This window comes from Harpia harpyja, chromosome Z, assembly GCF_026419915.1.
Source record: "Harpia harpyja isolate bHarHar1 chromosome Z, bHarHar1 primary haplotype, whole genome shotgun sequence".
NCBI lineage: Eukaryota > Metazoa > Chordata > Aves > Accipitriformes > Accipitridae > Harpia > Harpia harpyja.
Window position 1 is genome coordinate 97,235,600 of NC_068969.1, and position 20,071 is coordinate 97,255,670.

A 20,071-nucleotide genomic window follows, 5' to 3' on the forward strand; every position below is an offset into this window, starting at 1 on the left:
AATTCATAAAGCAAACCCAATTCCCAGCAGGAGATTGGAAGCTTTTGGCTTTCATACCTGGGGAGTCTGGTACACACAAAACAAAATACCGTTATTGTATTTAGCCTGCTCTAGCAGAGAAAATGCAGTTTGGTGTGAGCTCCATTGTAAAATGTTTTTCTTCTCTGAACTTCCTCCCAGAGTGGCAACAGGATTCTGTGTTCCATCATTCTGGACCACTACCAGGGACCATCAATAATAAACTACGATGACGAGAATGGCAAAACATGTATGCACATTGCTGCTGCTGCAGGCTACAGTGATATTATCAGTGAGCTGGCTAAAGTCCCAGAGTGCAACCTGCAGGCCCTTGATGTGGATGACAGGTAACCATGGAAACTCTGAAACTGAAATTGCTGCTTCCTTTCTATTAACCTGAGACTAGCTCTGTTTACTCTATAATCATGTTTCCTGTTTCACAGGCCATGGCCTAGTTAATGAACTGCACTTACAGAGAGCCATGCTTGCTCAGAAACACTGCAAAGCAGTCCAGCTCACGTGTATCACATCTAGTATAATAACTGACTAGTAGGAATGTTATTTAACTTTTGTGTTTCTGGTAGGAAATGATAAGATTATGTGTGAAAGGACTTTGTCACCACCTGACTTAACTTCTTTCAATCAAAATTGAACATTCTTTTCAAAACAATAGAACAAGATCCTACAACCTGAAGCTGGGATCCTGCTGCTATTTGTATTTAAGAAATGGCAATGTTCCCTTGTTGCATTTAAGATGCTAACACAGTATTCCTATAGGACCAGAGGACCTTCATCTTCCATTCTGACAAGGCATTTCATTCCTTCCAGGATGAAATCCCTATATCTTAAGTGCAGAAGAGTCATCTTCTTTCCTCTTCTTCACCCCACACCTACCTCCCTTGGAACTTTGCTCATAAATTTAATTCAAACAGAACCAACCGGCTGCTCGCATTGATTATCCAGCTCAGTTGAGCAAAAGCCAAGATTTTCTTGGCATGGGCCTTCACGAACTTAAAATAATAGCATTCTTCATGGAAAAGTGCAATAAAATGGAACAGAAATAAAACCAACAGGGTTCCGGAGAAGTTTCTAAACAGCAGTAAAATGTAGTTGAGAAGGCTGTGTTTCTATGGAAAGAAGAGCGAAGGGAGGAGTTTAACTACACTTAAGAGCTCAGTAAGACACAACCTCCTATTACACATTCTCAGATATTTCCATAGAAGGTATTATACTTGAAGGGGAGAAAAGATAAGCTGTTCACTATAAACACACAGTAGATTTCCATTCTATTGTGTTTCTGACTGCACCTGTTTGAAATCACTGGGATTGCAAAGAAACAGGCAGAGAAAAGTCAATTTTGTTCTTTATTCTTGCACAGTTTTCTTATGGTGTTTTCTGCGCTTTCAGATTTTTCACAAGAACAAAATCTTACCATTTGGAAACTGGATAAAAGTTTCCAAAGACAAGACGCAAATCTTCTGCCAAGCAGAAAATCTGATTCTCCTACACAGATTCAAGACAATTATATCTGCTCCAGTCTGTGCCCATCAAAGAATGGAGAAACTGGCAAAGGGGCGATGACAGTCTGGTAGATGTGTCCAGTCCTTCTCATTCATCTGGGGGAGGCTTCTTCTCCTACTGCCTTCATGGAGAGCCCTGAGCCAACCATTGCTAATTGTGTTTGGTGTAAAGATGAGAAGAGCTTGTCCCTATGCAGTGGACACTAGAAATACTTTTTTCAAATTCTGCTCTGAAAACTTCAGGCACTCCTCCCCGTCTGCAACTCCAGCAGCAGAAGAGATGCTATTATATAGCATGTATAGGCATTCTGCAGCCCTGTATCTACTTTCTCTACAGCTAAATAGATGCACATAGATGCCAGTCTATGGCCGTATTACTGCCACTGGCAGCTACATCAATGTGGGATAAGTTGCTGGAGAATTCCTTAAAACTGATGTCATGAATCTGGACGAGTAGCATAGGAGCACACCTCATTATGTCATTAATAGTTTTGATAGTAAATTTATTCATCTATTTTAATGATACTCCCCCTTTTCTGTAGGACGCCTTTGCACTGGGCTGCAGCAGCAGGGAAAGCTGACTGTGTGCAGACACTGCTAGAACTGGGGATAGACAGCAGCCCTCGAGACATCAATGAAAACACTCCTCTGACATATGCAATGTACTGTGGGCACACAGCATGCATCAAGCTGCTGTCTCAGGAGAGCAGGTAAAGCAGAAGTTCACTTCTTGCTCACATGTTGCCACTGACTAGAAAAAAAATTTATTACTTTTTGTATGCTACTGAAGGCTTTGAGCCCTGGGTGATGTCTCTTCAATTCATATGCAATACTCAGTTCAAGTTTTCCACCAAAATAGCAATGTTAGAATTAGTCATCTACTGAAGACTCATCACTGCGGTTACAGTGCTAGTCTGTCGATCGGCAGAGGGTTCTGAACCAAGATGATGTAAGTATAGCTCTTGCTCAGTCACCTTCATGCAGAAAGTTTATTTTATGGAGTAATATTAGCCCACAGATATATGCCTTCCACTTTTTTGAAATCTCTGTGCACTAGCTGTGTGTTCATGTAATCCGACAGAGGGGTAGACTGAACACAAAGGCGTCTTTGCCAGACAGATAATAAAATAAATTTCAAGTTTCAATCCTCAGGGTAAGGGTTTGAGAGTTTTCCTAGCCTTCGTTTGTTCTCTGCCTGGATTGTCTCTTCTTATTCTGAGGTTTTCTATGTTAAAAAGTATAATCCTTTTACCATTGCTTATGATCTTCCTCTCTCTTTGTATTTCTCATGTTTCAGCAGCTGTCATTTAATTTCAGTTCTTCAACTGTGGTAAATGAGCATGCACTTACAAAGACATTTATCATCACATTTCTTTGTGCCTTCCCCTCCTTTCCAGTCAGCAGTTAGTATTATTTCCTGTGTTACAAATTGTGAGACATGGGTAACATTACCTCTCCTCCTCCTCCTCTTCCTCCTCCTGTGCTCTGCCTGTCAGAGTAGGTCTGAAATGTTGATTAGTCAAAATCTCATCTAAAAACCACTACAGCAACTCCACTGTAGGTAATTATCTTGATAGATCTTCTGAAAGTGTGCTGGGCCTCTTTAGTACAGGCAAGGCAAGGCAAGGGAAAGCAAGGGAAGGGGAAGGGGGGAAGGGGAAGGGGAAAGGAAAAGTGAAAGGCAAAGGCAAAGGCAAAGGTAAAGGGAGGGTAGGAATGGTGAACTAGTGCGTTCGTTACAATGTCAGCAATGACTGTGCTGTTGGAAATACCATTTTCCAAATATGATGTAATACAAAGACCACTTGGTTTGAAAGATCCCAGGATGATGATGATGTTGTTGTTATTGGATCTTGCCTCACCATTAAGAATAATGATTTTGCAGCTGGTAGATGCTGAAGCCAGAACAGTTTGGGGTTTTTCCTGATAGCTGCACTGAGCCTACATTAAGATGAGTATAAGGCAATGAACTCCATAACAAAAAGTGAAGTAACACAGTATCATTTTCAGTCTTTGTTACAAATTTGGAGTCCTAATTTTCTGCCTCCTTGAACCACCCCTGCAAATGTATCTGAACAGTATATACCCCATTTTCTGGGCAGTATTTCACATTCATATTTCACAGGCAGTATTTTTTTCATAATTTGGCAATAATGACATCACATTTTGATTTGTACTTCCAGTAGATCTGAGCCAGTTCATCAGTTTTCCTCCCAGAACAACAGATTCCTAAAGAAAGAAGGACGATTCAGTATGCTGAACCACATCTTCTCCTGCAAAAAGAAGAAAGATGATCAGAAAACTAGTCAGAAGGAGAGAAGCAGAGACCAATATCCTACAGAAGAGACCTCAGAAGTAGATGACATCATCACCACTTTTGACTGCATTATGGACACAAATTGCAGAGACATTCCAGATGAGTGTGTGACCACCACTGACTTTAAAAGAAGCAGCACAGATGCAAAGTACCTTATACCAGAAAAGAAGCAACCAGAGTGTCAGGGACTTCTGCCCGTCAGAACCCAGAGCCTCCCCCCAATCACTGCAGGCAATTCCTTCCTAACTGCTTCCCAGAGCACAACTTCAAGCTTCTCCTCCAGCACCAGCACCCACCATTTTGCACACAAGTCTCAAAAGAGTAGGAGTGAACACAACTTGCTGGACCACAGAAGCAGCTGCCAGGCTTTGTTGGATGATCCCTGGAACACAGACTCTAACCAACTACTCTCCTACAAAGTCTGTAATCAGACTCCTTCAGACAAACTGATAAACAGCTTAAACTCTGATAGATCTCAGCATGTGCTTTTATGCCCTCCCTGCCTTCCCTCACTTCCCAGTTCTCCATCAGGTAATTTATTTCTTCTCTATCTCCCAAATCCTATAATCTCTACTGATGTGGCAAGCTGAGGCTGAAAAAATAGGTAAGTCTGACCCATGACAGTTCTATTTCTTTAATATCTTTTTCAGCTTCTTCTCCTTGTATATAGTAGCAATCGCAGATAGCATATGGATATGACATCAGCTGACAGCTGAAGTAAGGTGCTTAGGTGTGGGAAATAAGAGATTTAAGTAGGTCTGATAAGCAAGCAAAAATGCAGGTAGTCAGGAAGCATGTAAGGTACCTGAGCAAGGTAAGTGCCTCCAGATTATATATGTGCTTTGTGAATTGCACGTTAACACCCACTGCCACGCCTGCTGCCTTGTGTCCACATTTCGTCCTAGAACTAGATGTGCAAGGGAACAGTACTGCACTCAAATCTCTAACTGTGCTGAGAGCTGCTTCTGGATCCAACCAGGCAAGTCCACGTGTGCCATGCTGGATGGCTCTGCACTATGCCACTTTCCCCTTACAGACAAATTCCAACTCCAGGCTGTAGTGTCAGCCCTTCCGACTCCTCCCACCCTGAATGCCAGCTCTTTGGTTTAATGTGCTGTTCTTATGGTTTCTCCAAAGCTGAATTCAGGTTGCTAAATTTATAGAGACAGAGTAAATGCTTTTATGTTGTGGTTTGGAAACTCTAATGCAACAGTAATGAAGCAGAGCATCAGAATTCTGAAGTAAACTCAAAATGAGGGTTTGGCAGGATTTGGGATCAAGTACTTTGTTTGACTCACATCCATGTTTAAATGAAGCTGGCTGGCTGGCCTGCATGCTGGAGTTTACTTCAACATATCAGTGTCTCCAACTTCATCTCCTTTGGGATTAGCTCCCTGCCAAAATAAAACACATCTAGCATGCCTTCCAACCACTGTAATATCCAACTGAAAATGAAGCAAGCAAAAGCAATCCCCAAACTTACCAGTACAGCTTTATGAGGAGTAAACATTACACAACAAGTTAATCTACCTCCACCCCAACAGACATGAGCCATTATCCTCCAGTGGAAAGAGGAGTGAACAGAAACCCTGTCTGAGAAGAACCCTCAGTTAGGTCAGGTAACTATCTAAGCCTGCATAATAGTGCAAACTGTACTGACTCCTAAGCGAAGGGATCTATAAAATAGCAAATCTTTGTTCACATCTCTAATAATGAGAGTAGAGATGGCAATTTCAGAATGACAGGTCATTCTAAGTTGTGCAAATAAAGGCTGGAAATAGTTTTTCAGGGCAAAATGGAGCTATTCAAAAAGTTCCACTTCCTGAACATCAGGCCACATTCCTGAAAGCCTGATAGACCTGGTCTATAGGTGTCACTGCTTTTTTACTGTGCACCCTTCAGCTATTCACTCAACCACACAAACCCCAAACTCCACATGGCTAGCGAGGATTGCTCCAGCATGAATCTTTCCACACTGAAGTCTGCAAGGTTCAGCTCACATGTGGAAGACAAGAAAACCTGCAGGGCTTCTTTACAACCTACATATAATAGGAAACAGTGAGGCTGAGATATCTGAGTTCATTCATGTTGACAGTAGTAGGAGGAATGAACCCAAACTGCATAAACCAAGCCTGAGGACAACTATGGGGAAATATTTCTTGGTGGAATTAGCTAGACTATGAATACATGGAAGTAACTACCATGTTATTTAAAATGTGATTATACATTTTTCTTAAGACTGTAGAATACTGTATGGTTAAATCCTTGTTTGCTCTGCACAGAAGGACAGCTGGTTTTCTATGAACATCCTATGACAAAAAGCTGCAACCAGCTGAATCAGGACAGACCCTGGGCATCCACTCAGGGCTCCATGATCTCCACAGGGACTCAGTATAGCACCAGCAGTCTGCATGCATGAATGAGGACGAAATCATATCAGTTATGGGAAATCTTCTAATTGTTACAGTGGGAGGTGTCTTTGCATGTCCAAAGGAAGAGTAAGTCATTTTATCTCTGATAGTTTATTACCTCCCTCAGAGAAAAAAAAGCCTGAGTCTGCTTCAAGCCCAGTTGTCTGTGTACCAGCTCCCTTTAACAAAACTTTCCCTTTCTAACAATAAAAAGATTCCTGTAGCTGGCAAAAAGGACTTCCATTGAAGCATGTGAATTAAAAGCTTGTAAGGGGGCAGAGAGTGTCTGACAGGAATACGTTGCACAACCCAGATACTGTCTAACACTTCTTCACGATAAAAAGATCTGCTTATCCCTCTTCATGCCTATGTGTGTGGTTTAAATCTGTCTGCCCCTGTAATTAAAGCCACCTGACTTGCTATGAATTAGAACTGCATTTACTGTATGAGCTCCAGGTCTTCCAGGTCTCCAGTGCACTGTGCCTGCAGGACTTACAGGGATCAGAAGCAAAGTAAGCCTGGCTCCAGCCCAGCCGGCAGCACTGTGCAGGCAGCTCTCTCTGAGGAAAGATATTTCCTCGTTGTTTTTTTTCTGCATAAGGCCTAGCTGTGGGAAAAAACAGCATCTGGTCTTTGAAGGACACTGAAGTGTTAATACTCCATTTCTCAAGTCATGACTGTGGGGGCTACATGTAATTTCCTAATCACTGAATATCCAGGGCAGGATTATGGGTATCAATAACCTAGGGGAACTCAATTTGAATATTATTTTCTCAGCTGACACACAGTGTTGGTTGTCTTGCATGACCATGCCTTTTGTTAAAGTCAAAGCTAATTTTTGCATTCACTGCTACTAAGGCAGCTGGCACACAGATGGGGATTTTTGGAGGGTTTTTTGTTCTGTTTTCTGTGCTCCTGGAAATGAACGATGAGTCAATTTACTAACTGAGCCTTAGAAGTTATACAAAGGGGAGAGTTTGCTGTGGGTAGCAATGAGACTTACCTTACTATCATGCCACTGGTTTCTCTCAGAATAACTATTTTGTCTTGCCCTCCGCTGGGGAGAACAAAGATAGACTATACCAAAACCTACTGTCAATATTGCAAGAGTGCTTGCCAGCCACAGTGCTGAGCTGGCATCGACAATCTGAAGCATTTTGTATTTATGAGCTTCGCAATCATCTCTTTTTGCAAAATGTACTGCCATCTACTTTCCACAGGGAAAATGGTGTAAGTAGAGAAATTCTAAGTGATATGGGTAAAAGGAAGCCTGTCTCAAATGTAAGGCAGCCCTTAGCACTCCCTGACCAGCTGGAGCCTCCTTGTATCACCCACTCATCTCTCAGATTACTAACCTTCCAGGTCTGAGGCGATACTTTATTACATGTTGTATTACAGCACCCCAGTACTTCTATTTGCTTGAACAGGTAATGTAAAAAATAGGCTGTTATTAAGTTTATGTTGGCATAAGCAGTATGGTATAGTCCAACAGGAATCACTTCTTGGCCAGGAAAGAGTAGAGCAAAGCTGATCAGTGCGGCTGTTTCTTTCTCAAACTGAAGAACTGATTTACAGTGAGACATTCATCATAACATTTACAACTTTTCCACAAAACACACCACAATGTGGTTCACCTACCTAAATGCAAAGGAAAATCAAAGAACAACCTGTAAAAAATGTCAGTAAACAAAATGAAATGCAGAACAGTCCTGCATTTTATACTAATGAAATTGCCTCATTTCCATTCAAAAATAAATGCCACATAAATACGCTCTTGGGGATGACAAAGATGATGTCTTAAAGAAAGAAAAATTTTTTTCTCTGGTGTAATGTGGAATAGTTGGAAAGGAAGAGCAGAAGAATACTTCCACTCGATGCCAGAACTTTTAGACATGGCTTCTTTTCCAAGCATTCACATCAGCCTTGCAAACATGATTATGCTTTGTACTGTTGTCTTGCTGCCAGATATCCCCATTTATGAAATAAACATATCTCTTGATAGAAAAAACAACCTGCCATCATCAAAGCTGTAATGGTATATACATAATAAGCCATTGGTTCTCAGCGAAACCATCACTGAAACCAATATAACTCCAATTGCACTGATGGGAGCAGCAGGCTTGATGCTCTGCTGTTTTGGAATTGATATATTTATTTCTTTGTGCACACTGGATGCGGTCTATAGAAGAAATTTACCAACTTTTACACCCACTTTTTGATCACCCTGGAGAAGTGTTAAAGACTAAAGAGTAAAACATGGGAAAAGGAAACCAAAGTCTGTTCTTATTAGATACAGCTCATCCATAAGAGACTCTTCATGCTTTAGCCCAATATGCATCAGCTTTACCCATGGGATCCAGTAGATTGATCCAATGTCTATCAACTGCCATGGTCTTTGGACCAGAATCTTGCTCCATCTGGAGCTGAAGCCTGCACTATAACATGGGGGTTTGTCTGATAAACACCACTTCAGCTCCTTTCACACAGAAGCCATTTAGTCAGTAACAGTACAGCAGCCTTGACAACTAATTCAGTGCACCTCTACAAAACTGTTCTACAACTATTTTCCTATAGCTTTATCTTGCACAGCCCAGTAATACATAGGTATTTTCATGTACCAACTAAAAAAGCCACAAAGGCAATTTATATCATTCCATTTCTTCCTATTGCTTAAGATGTCCTACTACATCCAGCCCATGTCTCCCCTCGTCTCTGCCTGTCGACAGAGCATATGCTTGCTCTGCAATGAGCTATGTTGCAGTGCCATGCTGGATGAGCAGCTGTTTGGCAAGACAACTCAAGACTCTTTACAAGGCTCATCTCAGATCTGAGGATAACAAAAAAGAAAAATTTGACGGAGTCAAACATCACAGAATAACATCAACTCAGGAAAAGGATCTCAGGAAAATGTTGATTTGGTGCTTTAGTTTCTACTTTTTTAATAATATTTGATGGGTCTTTTATGTAGTGAAATGCATTACATCTTCTAACATATTGTCTTTTTTAATAGTACTGTACCAAAGTCAACTTTAATCTTAGCCAGTGAAATGAATGCCACAGTTAGCCAATTAACCTTTCATTTTCCAGTTACCTATTCTTCTTGGTAAAAATGAAATTGCCATAAACATAGTTTAATAAGAATCAGTTTCAGTTTATATCAGTTCTGCTATGTTTTCATCTGCAGCAAAACCCTCTCAAAACTCATCTTTACTGCTGGTAGACTTCCACCAGTCTCATTGTCCAACCAGCAGTTGAACTCCATTTGTGTTCTAGTACTTAGAAAGGCTGCGACCCTATTAGAAAAGTGTGCAAACTAAAGCTTTGATTCTGAAATCAAATCCATCTAGTTGAATATTTCTACAAATCTAGTGTCCAAATATTCTTTCATAGACCTAGCTCCTGGACTGTGCCTGTCTTAAGACCAATTACTATATTATATGAGAGGAAGTGATAACGGTACATGTGAAGGTTATATTAAATCAGTCACTCTAATGAATGTAAAGAGAATAAAGCAACAGCTTTTTTCAGTCGGTGGTTTCTTGTTATTACATATTTCTGACAATTACTAAGTAAGTTTTCTTTTCTTCTAGAAGCCAGAGATCTACAGTGCACTGTATTATTTACAATTATTTTCATATGGTAACAGATTATCTTTTTCTTTCACAGGTAAAAATTTTCAACAGATGTCTGTAGACCAACCCAAGATAAAAAATCTTACTCCTGTACAGAACAGCCTAGCTCCCATACCCAACCACTATGCTCACAAAAGTAAGTACAGGCAAGTCTCAGTTACAGTATCATACTGTGTGCCTCCATCACTGGCATCTGAGAGCTTGAGAGAATTTTCATATTCCTTTTTCACAGCATCATAGAATGCCTGAGGTTGGAAGGCATCTTTGGAGATTGTCTAGTCCAACCACCCTGTCCATGGAGAGATCACTTGTAGCAGGTTGCTCAGGATTACATCCAGTTAGGTTTTAAATACCTCTAAGGATGCGGACTACACAACTTCTCTGGGCAGCCTATTCCAGTGTTCGACCACCCTCAGAGTAAAAAAGTTTCTTCTTATTTATTTGTGGCCATTGACTCTTTTCCCTTCATAGGACACCACTGAGAACAGTCTGGCTCCCTCTTCATTACTCCCCCCAGTCAGGCATTTACACACACTGACAAGATCCCCTGAGCTGCCTTCTCTTCTCAAGGCTGAACAGTCCCACCTCTTTCAGCCTCCCCTTTGAGGCTGGACACTCCAATCCCTTAATCATCTCCACTGCCCTTCGTTGGACGTGCTCCAGTATGTTGCATGTCTCTCTCATACTGAGGGCCCCAGAACTGGACACAGCACTCCAGAGGTGTCTCACCCGTGCTGAATAGAGGGGAAGGATCACCTCCCACAGTCTGCTGGCAATGTGTTTCCTAATGCAGCCCCGGATGCTGTTGACCATCTTTGCCGCAAGGGCAAACTGCTGGCTCGTGTTCAGCTTGTTGTCTATCAGGGCCCCCACGTCCCTTTCTGACAAACTCCTTTTCAGCTGTTTGATCCTCAGCATGTATTGGTGCAGGGCTCCTCCCCAGGTGCAGGACTTTGCATTTCCCTTTGTAAGAGTCTTGTCCATCCATTTCTCCAGCCTGTCAAGGTCTCTCTGAATGGCAGCACACCCATCTGCTGCATCAGCCACTCCTCCCAGTTTCCTACCACTTGCAAACGTGCAGAAGGTGCACTCTGCCCCATCATCCAAGTCACTAATGAAGACATTAAATAGTATTAGCCCCAGTATCAACTCCTGGGGTATTCCACTATTGACCAGCCCACCTCCAGCTGGACTTTGTGCTGCGGATCACAACCCTTTTCTCCAATGAGTTTCATAGCATTGGCCTAGTAGAAGCAATGTACATCAATACAGGGAGTTTGGTTCTGCATTTGTTTTCCAGAGCAAAGCTGACTAGAATTTTCACAGACACAGGATTTTTCACCCTTGGTTTCACTCTCGATTGCATATGCCTGTATGACCCTGGTAGCTTTTCACAGGAGGCAGGACATGATGTAACATGGTGACTTAGAGGATGTAAAGAGATGGATGATGACACCCTAATGACTGCATGGCAGAGAAAGGTTGGGTCTGTGAGATGAAAGCCAGGATAAGGAATGACTCTTCTGCAGACAGCATAAAAAATATCATTACACTGATTTTTGTGTCCTTTTGCTAGCAGAAATTCAAGGGAAGAGGATTAGAACAAGATCATCAAGTTTTCAAAATCTTTGTCATTTTCTGAATGTTACATAGGTGAAAGATGTTCTATCTCTCTCTGTCTTAAGAACAGTGGATAGACTAGCTTTTACATGAGGATGGGAATCATTCATTTCTCTCATTCTAACAGCAACTGGTTTCGGTAGCTTCTATAACACAGGAGCTAAAATAAAGGGATTGAGAGAGCAGCAGCCTGTTTTTCCTCTGCAGTTTCAGCCAGGTCCTCATTCCCAAGACAGTAAGAAGCAAGGTCCTGAAAAGCAGAGAAAGCTTTACGCAATTCCCACAGCCCCGGCAGTGTCAAGACTTAGTGAGCGTCCCAGGCTGCATCCAGCCAGGAACTGGGGTGTTCTTCACATACAAACACTAGCCCTGCTCCCAGCAGTGTCCTGGCCTCACATTCTTGTGCTCCACCAAGTGCATATCCCCCAGTGTATTTTGGATGAGGATTGCAGTTTACTATTTGTCACCCTGCAGATCAGCCAGCTCCTAAAGCATTCACATTTCAGAGCTAAATTTAAGATTCATTGCCTCTTATGATCTGAGTTTCAGAAGCAATTCTGCAGCTATAACAATATTACTAAAAACGAAACAGCAGAGGTAGCTTTATAGGGAACATCAGATTGGGGAGGGGAAATACAGAATCCTGCACTGCTGCTGCACAGTAAGAGAGGAAGAAGAAAAGTAGAGATATGTGGAATACTGAGGTGGTATTCTCTGTCTGCTCAGAAGAAAATAATCTAACTGCTTTCAAAAACCCAGCTCCAAGTCTTCTATTTTTAAGCTTTCTACTAATGTTCTTTATGTCTTCTAGTTAAAACATAATTGTAAGCAAAATCCTAAAAAAAATTATTTCATAATCACTGGTGTTCTTGCAGTAATTCCTACATACAGCCAGAATTTTAATTCTAGTCTTATGCCAAAACCTGTGTTTTACAAATAAGATACAATTATCACAGTTAATAATCATGGTTTAATTAACTAACACTGCACATTTATCCAGGTGCCATTACTGCTTGAATATCAGTTCAAGCCAATAACAGAAAAGCAAAGTTATTTGCAAAACAGATTATGTTTCTTCTTTGTTAACAAAAATGACATGTTTGACCTGGAGCTTTCCAAATAACTGTTTCAGAGCCAAGATTTCACTCATTCTCCATCCAGCCCTAAAAATATTACTGATCTGGACACAGCCTTTATTCAGGCAAATGGCTCCACCAATGAAGTTTGAATATAAACATTCGTGTTTCTCTAATATTTTCATTACATAAAATGTGTGTTAAAAACAGGCAACAAAGCCAGTGGAAAAAAAAAAAAGCAACCACGGAGCTAGAACAATAAAATAAGCATAAATTAGAAAGAGAACTGAAACTACTCGGAGATTAACAGAAAGAAGAAACATCTCCCCAAAAAAAGGAAGGGCAATGAAAAAAGGAAGAGATGCTTTAATCTCTAAGCAAAAACATTTAAAAATACAAGTTAGAAAGAGGATAATAGGAATGAAACAGCAGCCTAGGAAAAGAGTACTTGAGTGACTTTATACCATAGTTTATACACTCCCACCCTCCAGATATTCCCAGGGCCAAAGAGGTCCCTCACATGGCTTCTTGAGTAGCCTCAGCACAGCCTGGCATCCCTGTTATTCTGCATGGTGCTGCTCCTCTCCCAGCGTACTCTTTCTATCTCATCACGTGACTCACCCAAGGACCCCTGGAAAACAGGCTTACAACTATCACACACTGGTCACACAATGCCAGAAGAAATTTCCAAACAAATATGGGACTTCTAGAGAACTGCTGCTCTCACTTCTTCATGTGGCTTAGAAATTCTGAAGCCATAGTGAGGTTATTACTTGTTGGGGAAAAAAAAAAGATCTATTCTGCAGGTCATTTAACAATATTTTCTGGGTGTCAGTGGTTGTTTTTGCTGTTATTCACCATGATTTGAAGTTTCTTCTTTCCCAAGTTAACAGCAAAGGATTCCACAAAGCACCCTCCTCTATGCAGAGGGCCACCATGGTCACTGCTTGCAAAAGGAGGGCCACCATCGTCCACTGCTTGCAAAAGGAAGAGTCTAAGAGCCATCCTTTCTGCTGGAGTACATACTCCTTGGGCAATGCCTCCCTGAACAGCCTTATTCTTGCCTCTGCAGTTTTTAATAGCAGCCACTTGAGAGTCACTGCTGGGTGGAAAAGGCTCCCCAAATTAGTAGCTCTTATTGTATCACTAGGTCTTTGGTAGCTGACTCTGCCCTCTGAATGTGAATAATTACTGGTGCTTTTGCTGTATGTAGCTTCTAGATGTTTTGCAACCAGCCTTAAGGGTTCTGTCTCTCACACACCCCAGTGCTGGGTCCAGGCTCCTGTGTTTCATACATATACTAATACCAGTCATTATATGTATTATTTCAAAGCCATCCATGTACCAGTCCTGAAATCCTTATCAAATACCCTAAACTGGGTACAGTATGTAGGACTAGGTGGAAAGCATTGGTGTTTGGATGCTGTTTTTTACTTCTTTGAATGAGCATGGTTTTGTGATGGCTACCTGGTCATGGGGGTGAAGTTAAACTGCACTGCTTTTGCCCTACTTAAACCGATCATTAAGGGCTTATCTAGTGCATGAAGTGTTCTGGATGTACTTTACACAGGTGTAAACTTTGAATGCATGAACATATGCCTATGCTTTAAAGAGGGAAACAACTGAGCCTCTCAATATGCATTTGGTTTACACACCAAAATTTCAATGAACTCAAAGCATTCTATCATGTGCCAGAAAACAAATGGGCCATTAATTGTATTTAGCCCTGCCTGATTCACACAAATTCAATATGAACTAAAGAAAAGTATTAATTATATTATTTTTTTTCATAGAAAGGAGAACTAAGTGATTTCCTGAACTTCTGAACATGAACAAACCTTGAATATTACCTATGAATTACACTACATTGCCAAAGGCCATGCAGCTCTAGTAAACACTGCCTGCTCAGGTCATCACAATTTGAATTGTACTGTAATTAGCATGAGAAAAAAAAAAAAAAACAACAACCTACCCATTTTTTAAATCCTCTCTATAAAGATTCTGCTTTGCCCCAAATAGATACCTGGCAAGTTTTAGAGAATTACTGCTCCTGATAAATAAAGAATGATGAAATGAGTATATGGCATATGGTACAGGGGAATATGGCAAGGAGAACTTCAGCCTCTTTTGCAAATATATATAGTAGAAAAATACATAGATGCAAAGGTGCCCACTGCAGACATTAGAGAGGTAACATTTGTTTTCAACAGGGTAAATTTCTGATTTATTATATACTATGTAAATCTACAGACACAGAAGGGCTTCAATGGCAACACTGGTGGTGTTCTGCTTTGCTGAGGCACAGAAGCTGCAGGGTTTCTGCTTGAACTTCTTCAATATATTTCTGACTTGGGCACAGTCTGTGTCCCCAGTTACCTGCAGGACTGTTACTCCCCTAGCCAGTTATTGCCCATCTTACCTTTGGACTTTTGGTGGTTTGGGATTTCTTTGTTTGTTTGTTTTCCCTAAGTGTAGTGGTTTGCATTTGCTTTTGCTGAGTTTTGCTACCTGAATTTCTTACTGTTTCTCCAATATATCAAGGTCATTTTGCATTGTAAACCTGTTCTCTGGGAAATTACACCTTGCGTGCCTTTTTTTCATCAGGTGTGTGTCCACGTTACAGTAATGGATCTATCTTATTTTTTTATTAAAATCTCTGACAAAGTTAATAATCCTTCCTTATTAAAACTACATAATTTCTCACTTCTACATCCACTCCACCAGTGTCCCAGATGTTCTTTTTGATGTTGCTTGATGAGCAGTGAGAAGGCAGACTTCATAGGTTCAAAGATTCACTTCTGAGAAACACCAACTGGGCAGGATTTTAGGTATTTAGGATTTTTTAGGTTAGGTTAACTGACTTGAAACTCCTCAAGTCCTCTTTTCCTGTCTTTTTATTCTACAGCCCTCAAAAAACTCTATCCACTATTCTACCTATGAGTTCCTCAAGTGTACTGAACATTTAGTTTGGTTTGGGGATTTTTTGTAAGATCAGAATTGACTTCTAAATTGCAGATCGTCACAGGTGCATTGACTGCGGTAGTTACTCAGTTCATACCAGCTGATTATGTGGTCTATTATGCCTAATAAAAAATAGTTCATTTATGAGTTTATCCTCTGTTAAAATGGTCCAAATCTAGATTAACTTCAGATGTTTCTCTGGAACTACATAAAATTTTCATTGTGTTAAGAGACAATACTCTTCTCCTTTCCTCATTTCTGCAGAATTTCCCTGAACCTGCACCATGAAAATTTCTGTCAGAGGTTATGGAAAGGGAATACCCAAAGGGGCTGCCAGGAAAAATGCAAACATGAACACTCAGGTTTTCATTGGAGTTCACCAGGAAATGGAATGATAATGACAGGCTGAGATGGTCACCTTTTGAGCACAGCGCTTTACAGCAGGATTCTTCCTGCATGTAAAGAACCAGGACATAAGCATGATACCCATCTGCGGAGAAGCAGTTGGCTCAAAGAATGGTTAATACCTGACCACTAGGAAGCATTTGTGGTTAGTTTTAAAGGATGAAGCCAGAGAAATAGACAGAGAATCCAAATAACCTTCTGGAGGCTGCCATGACTAGTAAGATGAAACTCAAACTAGAACATCTCAGAGGAAAACGTTAATAGCCTCTCATATATTCATCACAACAGATGCAGATGGAAGGAAATCACAGATGGAATGAGAATGCAACCAAGGAAATATAGCGTGAAAAATTGCAAGGAAGATTCTCTAGCTAAAACAGAGATGGTGTTATCTCTAATAGAGAACCCTTCATATGGTTAAACAGAAAAACACGAACTATTTGTATAAAAAGAACTTGTGAATAAAATGGAGATTTAAATGAAAAGAAACTAATGCAATTCACAATAAATTCCAAGGCAGAAAAAAACAGGTCTACAATTAAGGTTTTGAATTCTCCTTTTAAAAAATCAGGAAATTAGTGAGTTGCCTGAATGAAGGAGCTTGAGCATTTCGATTTAGAGAAGATATAAAACTATATTAACTATAAAGCACAAACAATGTTACACTGCTGAGTGTGAGGTGGAGATTAAGGGTGATCTAACTCCACAGTTTCTTACAAGACTGATGACACACGAGGCATACAACAGCTGTGGCTCTTGTGTTTCAGTGTGGGTCTTAGTGGGATACTTTTGTGGCTTGTGACTTCCAGAGCACGTGTGGACCTATCTTCATGATTGACTGTGCCTAGAACTACCCAGACAGTGTCCCACATTCTTCCATTTCACCTTCCTAAGATTTTGATCAGTATTTACCCTGGTTAATACAGCATCCTCCCACAAAGGTTTTGTTAAAAATAATATATTCCCATGGAACATTTCTGTTTCAGGCAGCCTGTGTTTTTTGATGAAAATGTGTCTTGTGGAAATCTCTCCAAACAGACCAAGTCTCCTTCAGACAAACTACAGATTCTCTGTTTATCAAAAGTAAACCTTTGAACTTATCAAGTCTTATTGATCACCAAACACAAAGTAAATCACTTAACACTGGAGTTGTTTTCTTCAGTTGAATATTAGCTCTGCCAGGCTTTAGTGGTATTTTTACTCATATTTTGATCAAATTTTTCAAATGCAGGTTTGAGTACACACAACACAAGACAAACAAACAACAGTTCAAAGAAAGCAGCAAATTCATCTGTAAAAAAGTCATGCTTTTCACTTTCTGTGCACTCTCTCTCTTTTTCTTTTTCCTCCAGTCCAGCTACCATCTCAGGGTGCTAAGAAGTTTAAGTCACTGCCTTTAAATTCCCTAAGGACTGGTGCAGTTACTCTCCCACCAGCCCCAACCTCCAGATCCCAGAAAAGGGGACATTCTCCGAGTCATTTGCTCTATTCTCTCTTGCCTGGTCTATCAGGAGAGCCTCTGAAACCAAGCTGTGTCCTACCTGCTATCCCAAGCCAGAAGAAATCTAACCCTGCAGAAGAGCTTGAGAAATCTCTCACCAAACCAGACACTGAAAATTAACTCATTACACTGGCCTCACTCAGTTGAAATATATCTAAGAGCTTGTTACAAGGTAACTGTACAGTAAAATCTCATTAATTTTGCACTAACGATGCTCTTGTGAACTGGAGGGTAAATGAACAAAAAACAAGAAAGGGTAGCACATCACAAAAGCTGCACTGTGCATTTATATAGGCATTTTCATTATAGTTTTCATTTATGATGAAGTGACTAAATCAGTATTTCACAGTGCTGTAAATCTATTTTGTGAATGGAATCCTCATACTGTGCAGTCTTGTTGCAGCAATGTGCTGTTAAGCCAGAAAACAGGAACAAAGAGTAAGATTTTCTGCGTGATTTAAAAGGCGGAATAAGGGAAACATAAATTGACAGGGATTCTCTGTAGTTTGTAAATGCAAAGGTGCTGATTCTGAGGCTGTGTGCCATCAAAAACACCTTTTTAAGATTAAAACAATAAGCTCAGAATAAAAGGCAGTTTTAGCAAATGAGGGGGTTTGGCTCTGTTTTTCACATATTTTCTACATTGCAAGGTTGTGGGGTTTGTGAATTCAACAAGCTAAAAAAATACAATGAAACACTAATCTCTGTGGGACAGACAGGGCTATAGCACACACTGTTCAAAACTGTTAATTGCACTGACAGATGTCACTGACAGATGTCATTTTAATTGCACTGACAGATGTCATTTTTGTCACTGAGGAACACGAAGAATTAAATGTCTTTCATTTAATTCTTCGTGTTCCTCAGTGACAAAAATGCAATTGTGTATTATAATTTTCATAAAACAAGGACTGCATGGTCCTGAGTTATTAGGCATTATTTCATCACTTTGATCACTGAACTGAAGAAGGAAATCTAACTAGAGTGCTGTTCAGTCAAGAGCCTTGGCAAGTGCTATAAGTCTTTGACTAAACATTTCACAAGACTGTCCTTTCCTAGAGGCCGACAAAGACACCAGCCTCTGCTTGCTTCAGGATTCTTATCTAAATCTTGCTGCTGTTATTCTAGAGGCTTCCCTGCTTCTGATTACAGAGGGGCTGTAGCCATTACTGTTGGCAGGGGGAGGGGAGGGATAGTCCCCTTTTGTCACCCCTTCTGTAACACCATTGCTAATAAACCTGTCTTACAGTAGCTCTACATCAGCAGTTCATTCAACCAGGATGTGGCATTTCTGTTTATCTCTAAATGTTTTATTAGCTGTACAAACATTTCTTTTGCTGTGTCACAGTAAAAGACAAACCTGACGTGAAAGAGAAGGTAATCACGTCCCAGTAGCTGCAGTTTCCAATTTCCTTGTGGTAATGACTGTAAATAGAAGGACGGCTGGTGGCTGTCGCAGACAGTCCCAGAAAGAAAAAAGCAGAGCACAACAACAGGTGCTCTGATGCAACACAGCGAAGAGGGAACTTTTGCACACAAATAAAAGGATATTTTATTTTTAAACATCTAATCCAAATGTCAGGGTATAAAGCTCAAATTCAACAAGTGATGTAAACCTCTAGCTTCTTGCTGAAATCTGTGAAAGTAGAAAGCTCATGTGCTTGGACCTGTGTTGTGGTTTAACCCCAGCCAGCAACTAGGCACCACACAGCTGCTCACTCACTCCCCGCCACCCAGTGGGATGGGGGAGAAAATCGGGAAAAGAAGTAAAACTCATGGGTTGAGATAAGAACGGTTTAATAGAACAGAAAAGAAGAAACTAATAACGATAATGATAACACTAATAAAATGACAACAGCAATAATAAAAGGATTGGAATGTACAAATGACATGCAGTGCAATTGCTCACCACCTGTCGATTGACACCCAGCTAGTCCCTGAGTGGCGATTCCCCGCCCCCACTCCCCCCAGTTTATACACTAGATGTGGTGTCACACCGTATGGAATACACCGTTGGCCAGTTTGGGTCAGCTGCCCTGGCTGCGTCCTGTGCCAACTTCTTGTGCCCCTCCAGCTTTCTCGCTGGCTGGGCATGAGAAGCTGAAAAATCGTTGACTTTAGTCTAAACACTACTTAGCAACAACTGAGAACGTCAGTGTTATCAACATTCTTCGCATACTGAACCCAAAACATAGCATCATACCAGCTACTAGGAAGACAATTAACTCTATCCCAGCTGAAACCAGGACAGCCTGACAGGCAACCTAGTCCCTGAGGCTAGACAGAAGAAATACGGCATGACAGAAGCACACTCTGTTAAAGGAAAAATCAATTCTGTCATGTTCTGTCTTTGCAGCTGACCAGTCCTGCCTAGTCCAGCCTCACTGAAAAGTCCAGAGTCCGTCCTACAATGTATCAGACTGGCTTTTGGTCCATGGACTCACTGTCTGAGCTACTCTGGTCTCCAGAGCCCCTAAGCTTGTCTGCCCTGGAAGTCCACCAGCTGCAACCCCCGAATTCCCTGTTCTAACTCCAGCCCTTTTGTACCTCTCCCTGTGGCCTCACACAAGAGGCAAGTGGTTCATAAGTCAGTTCCTAGAAATATTCAAG

At 40.9% G+C, this 20,071-nt stretch overlaps 1 protein-coding gene and 1 long non-coding RNA gene across 11 annotated transcripts in view; one reads left to right on the forward strand and one right to left on the reverse strand.

Annotated features, from left to right (window-relative positions):
- Window positions 1–18,066, forward strand: part of ANKRD55 (ankyrin repeat domain 55) — a 47,501-nt gene extending 29,435 nt beyond the window's left edge. For 3 of the 7 annotated variants that reach the window (XM_052778658.1, XM_052778662.1, XM_052778665.1), the window contains 5 exons: window positions 181–365; window positions 2,081–2,248; window positions 3,722–4,386; window positions 9,933–10,034; window positions 17,313–18,066. In XM_052778658.1, the coding sequence (XP_052634618.1) occupies window positions 181–365; window positions 2,081–2,248; window positions 3,722–4,386; window positions 9,933–10,034; window positions 17,313–17,581 (1,389 nt within the window). In that variant the 3' untranslated portion in view covers window positions 17,582–18,066. The other 4 variants (XM_052778659.1, XM_052778660.1, XM_052778663.1 and 1 more) reach the window with 4 other exon arrangements.
- LOC128137586 (uncharacterized) overlaps window positions 1,365–20,071 on the reverse strand; it is a 47,504-nt gene continuing 28,797 nt past the window's right edge. For all 4 annotated transcript variants that reach the window (XR_008233745.1, XR_008233744.1, XR_008233743.1 and 1 more), the window contains one exon: window positions 1,365–3,811. This is a non-coding gene — a long non-coding RNA (uncharacterized LOC128137586). The remainder of the gene's footprint in view (window positions 3,812–20,071) is intronic.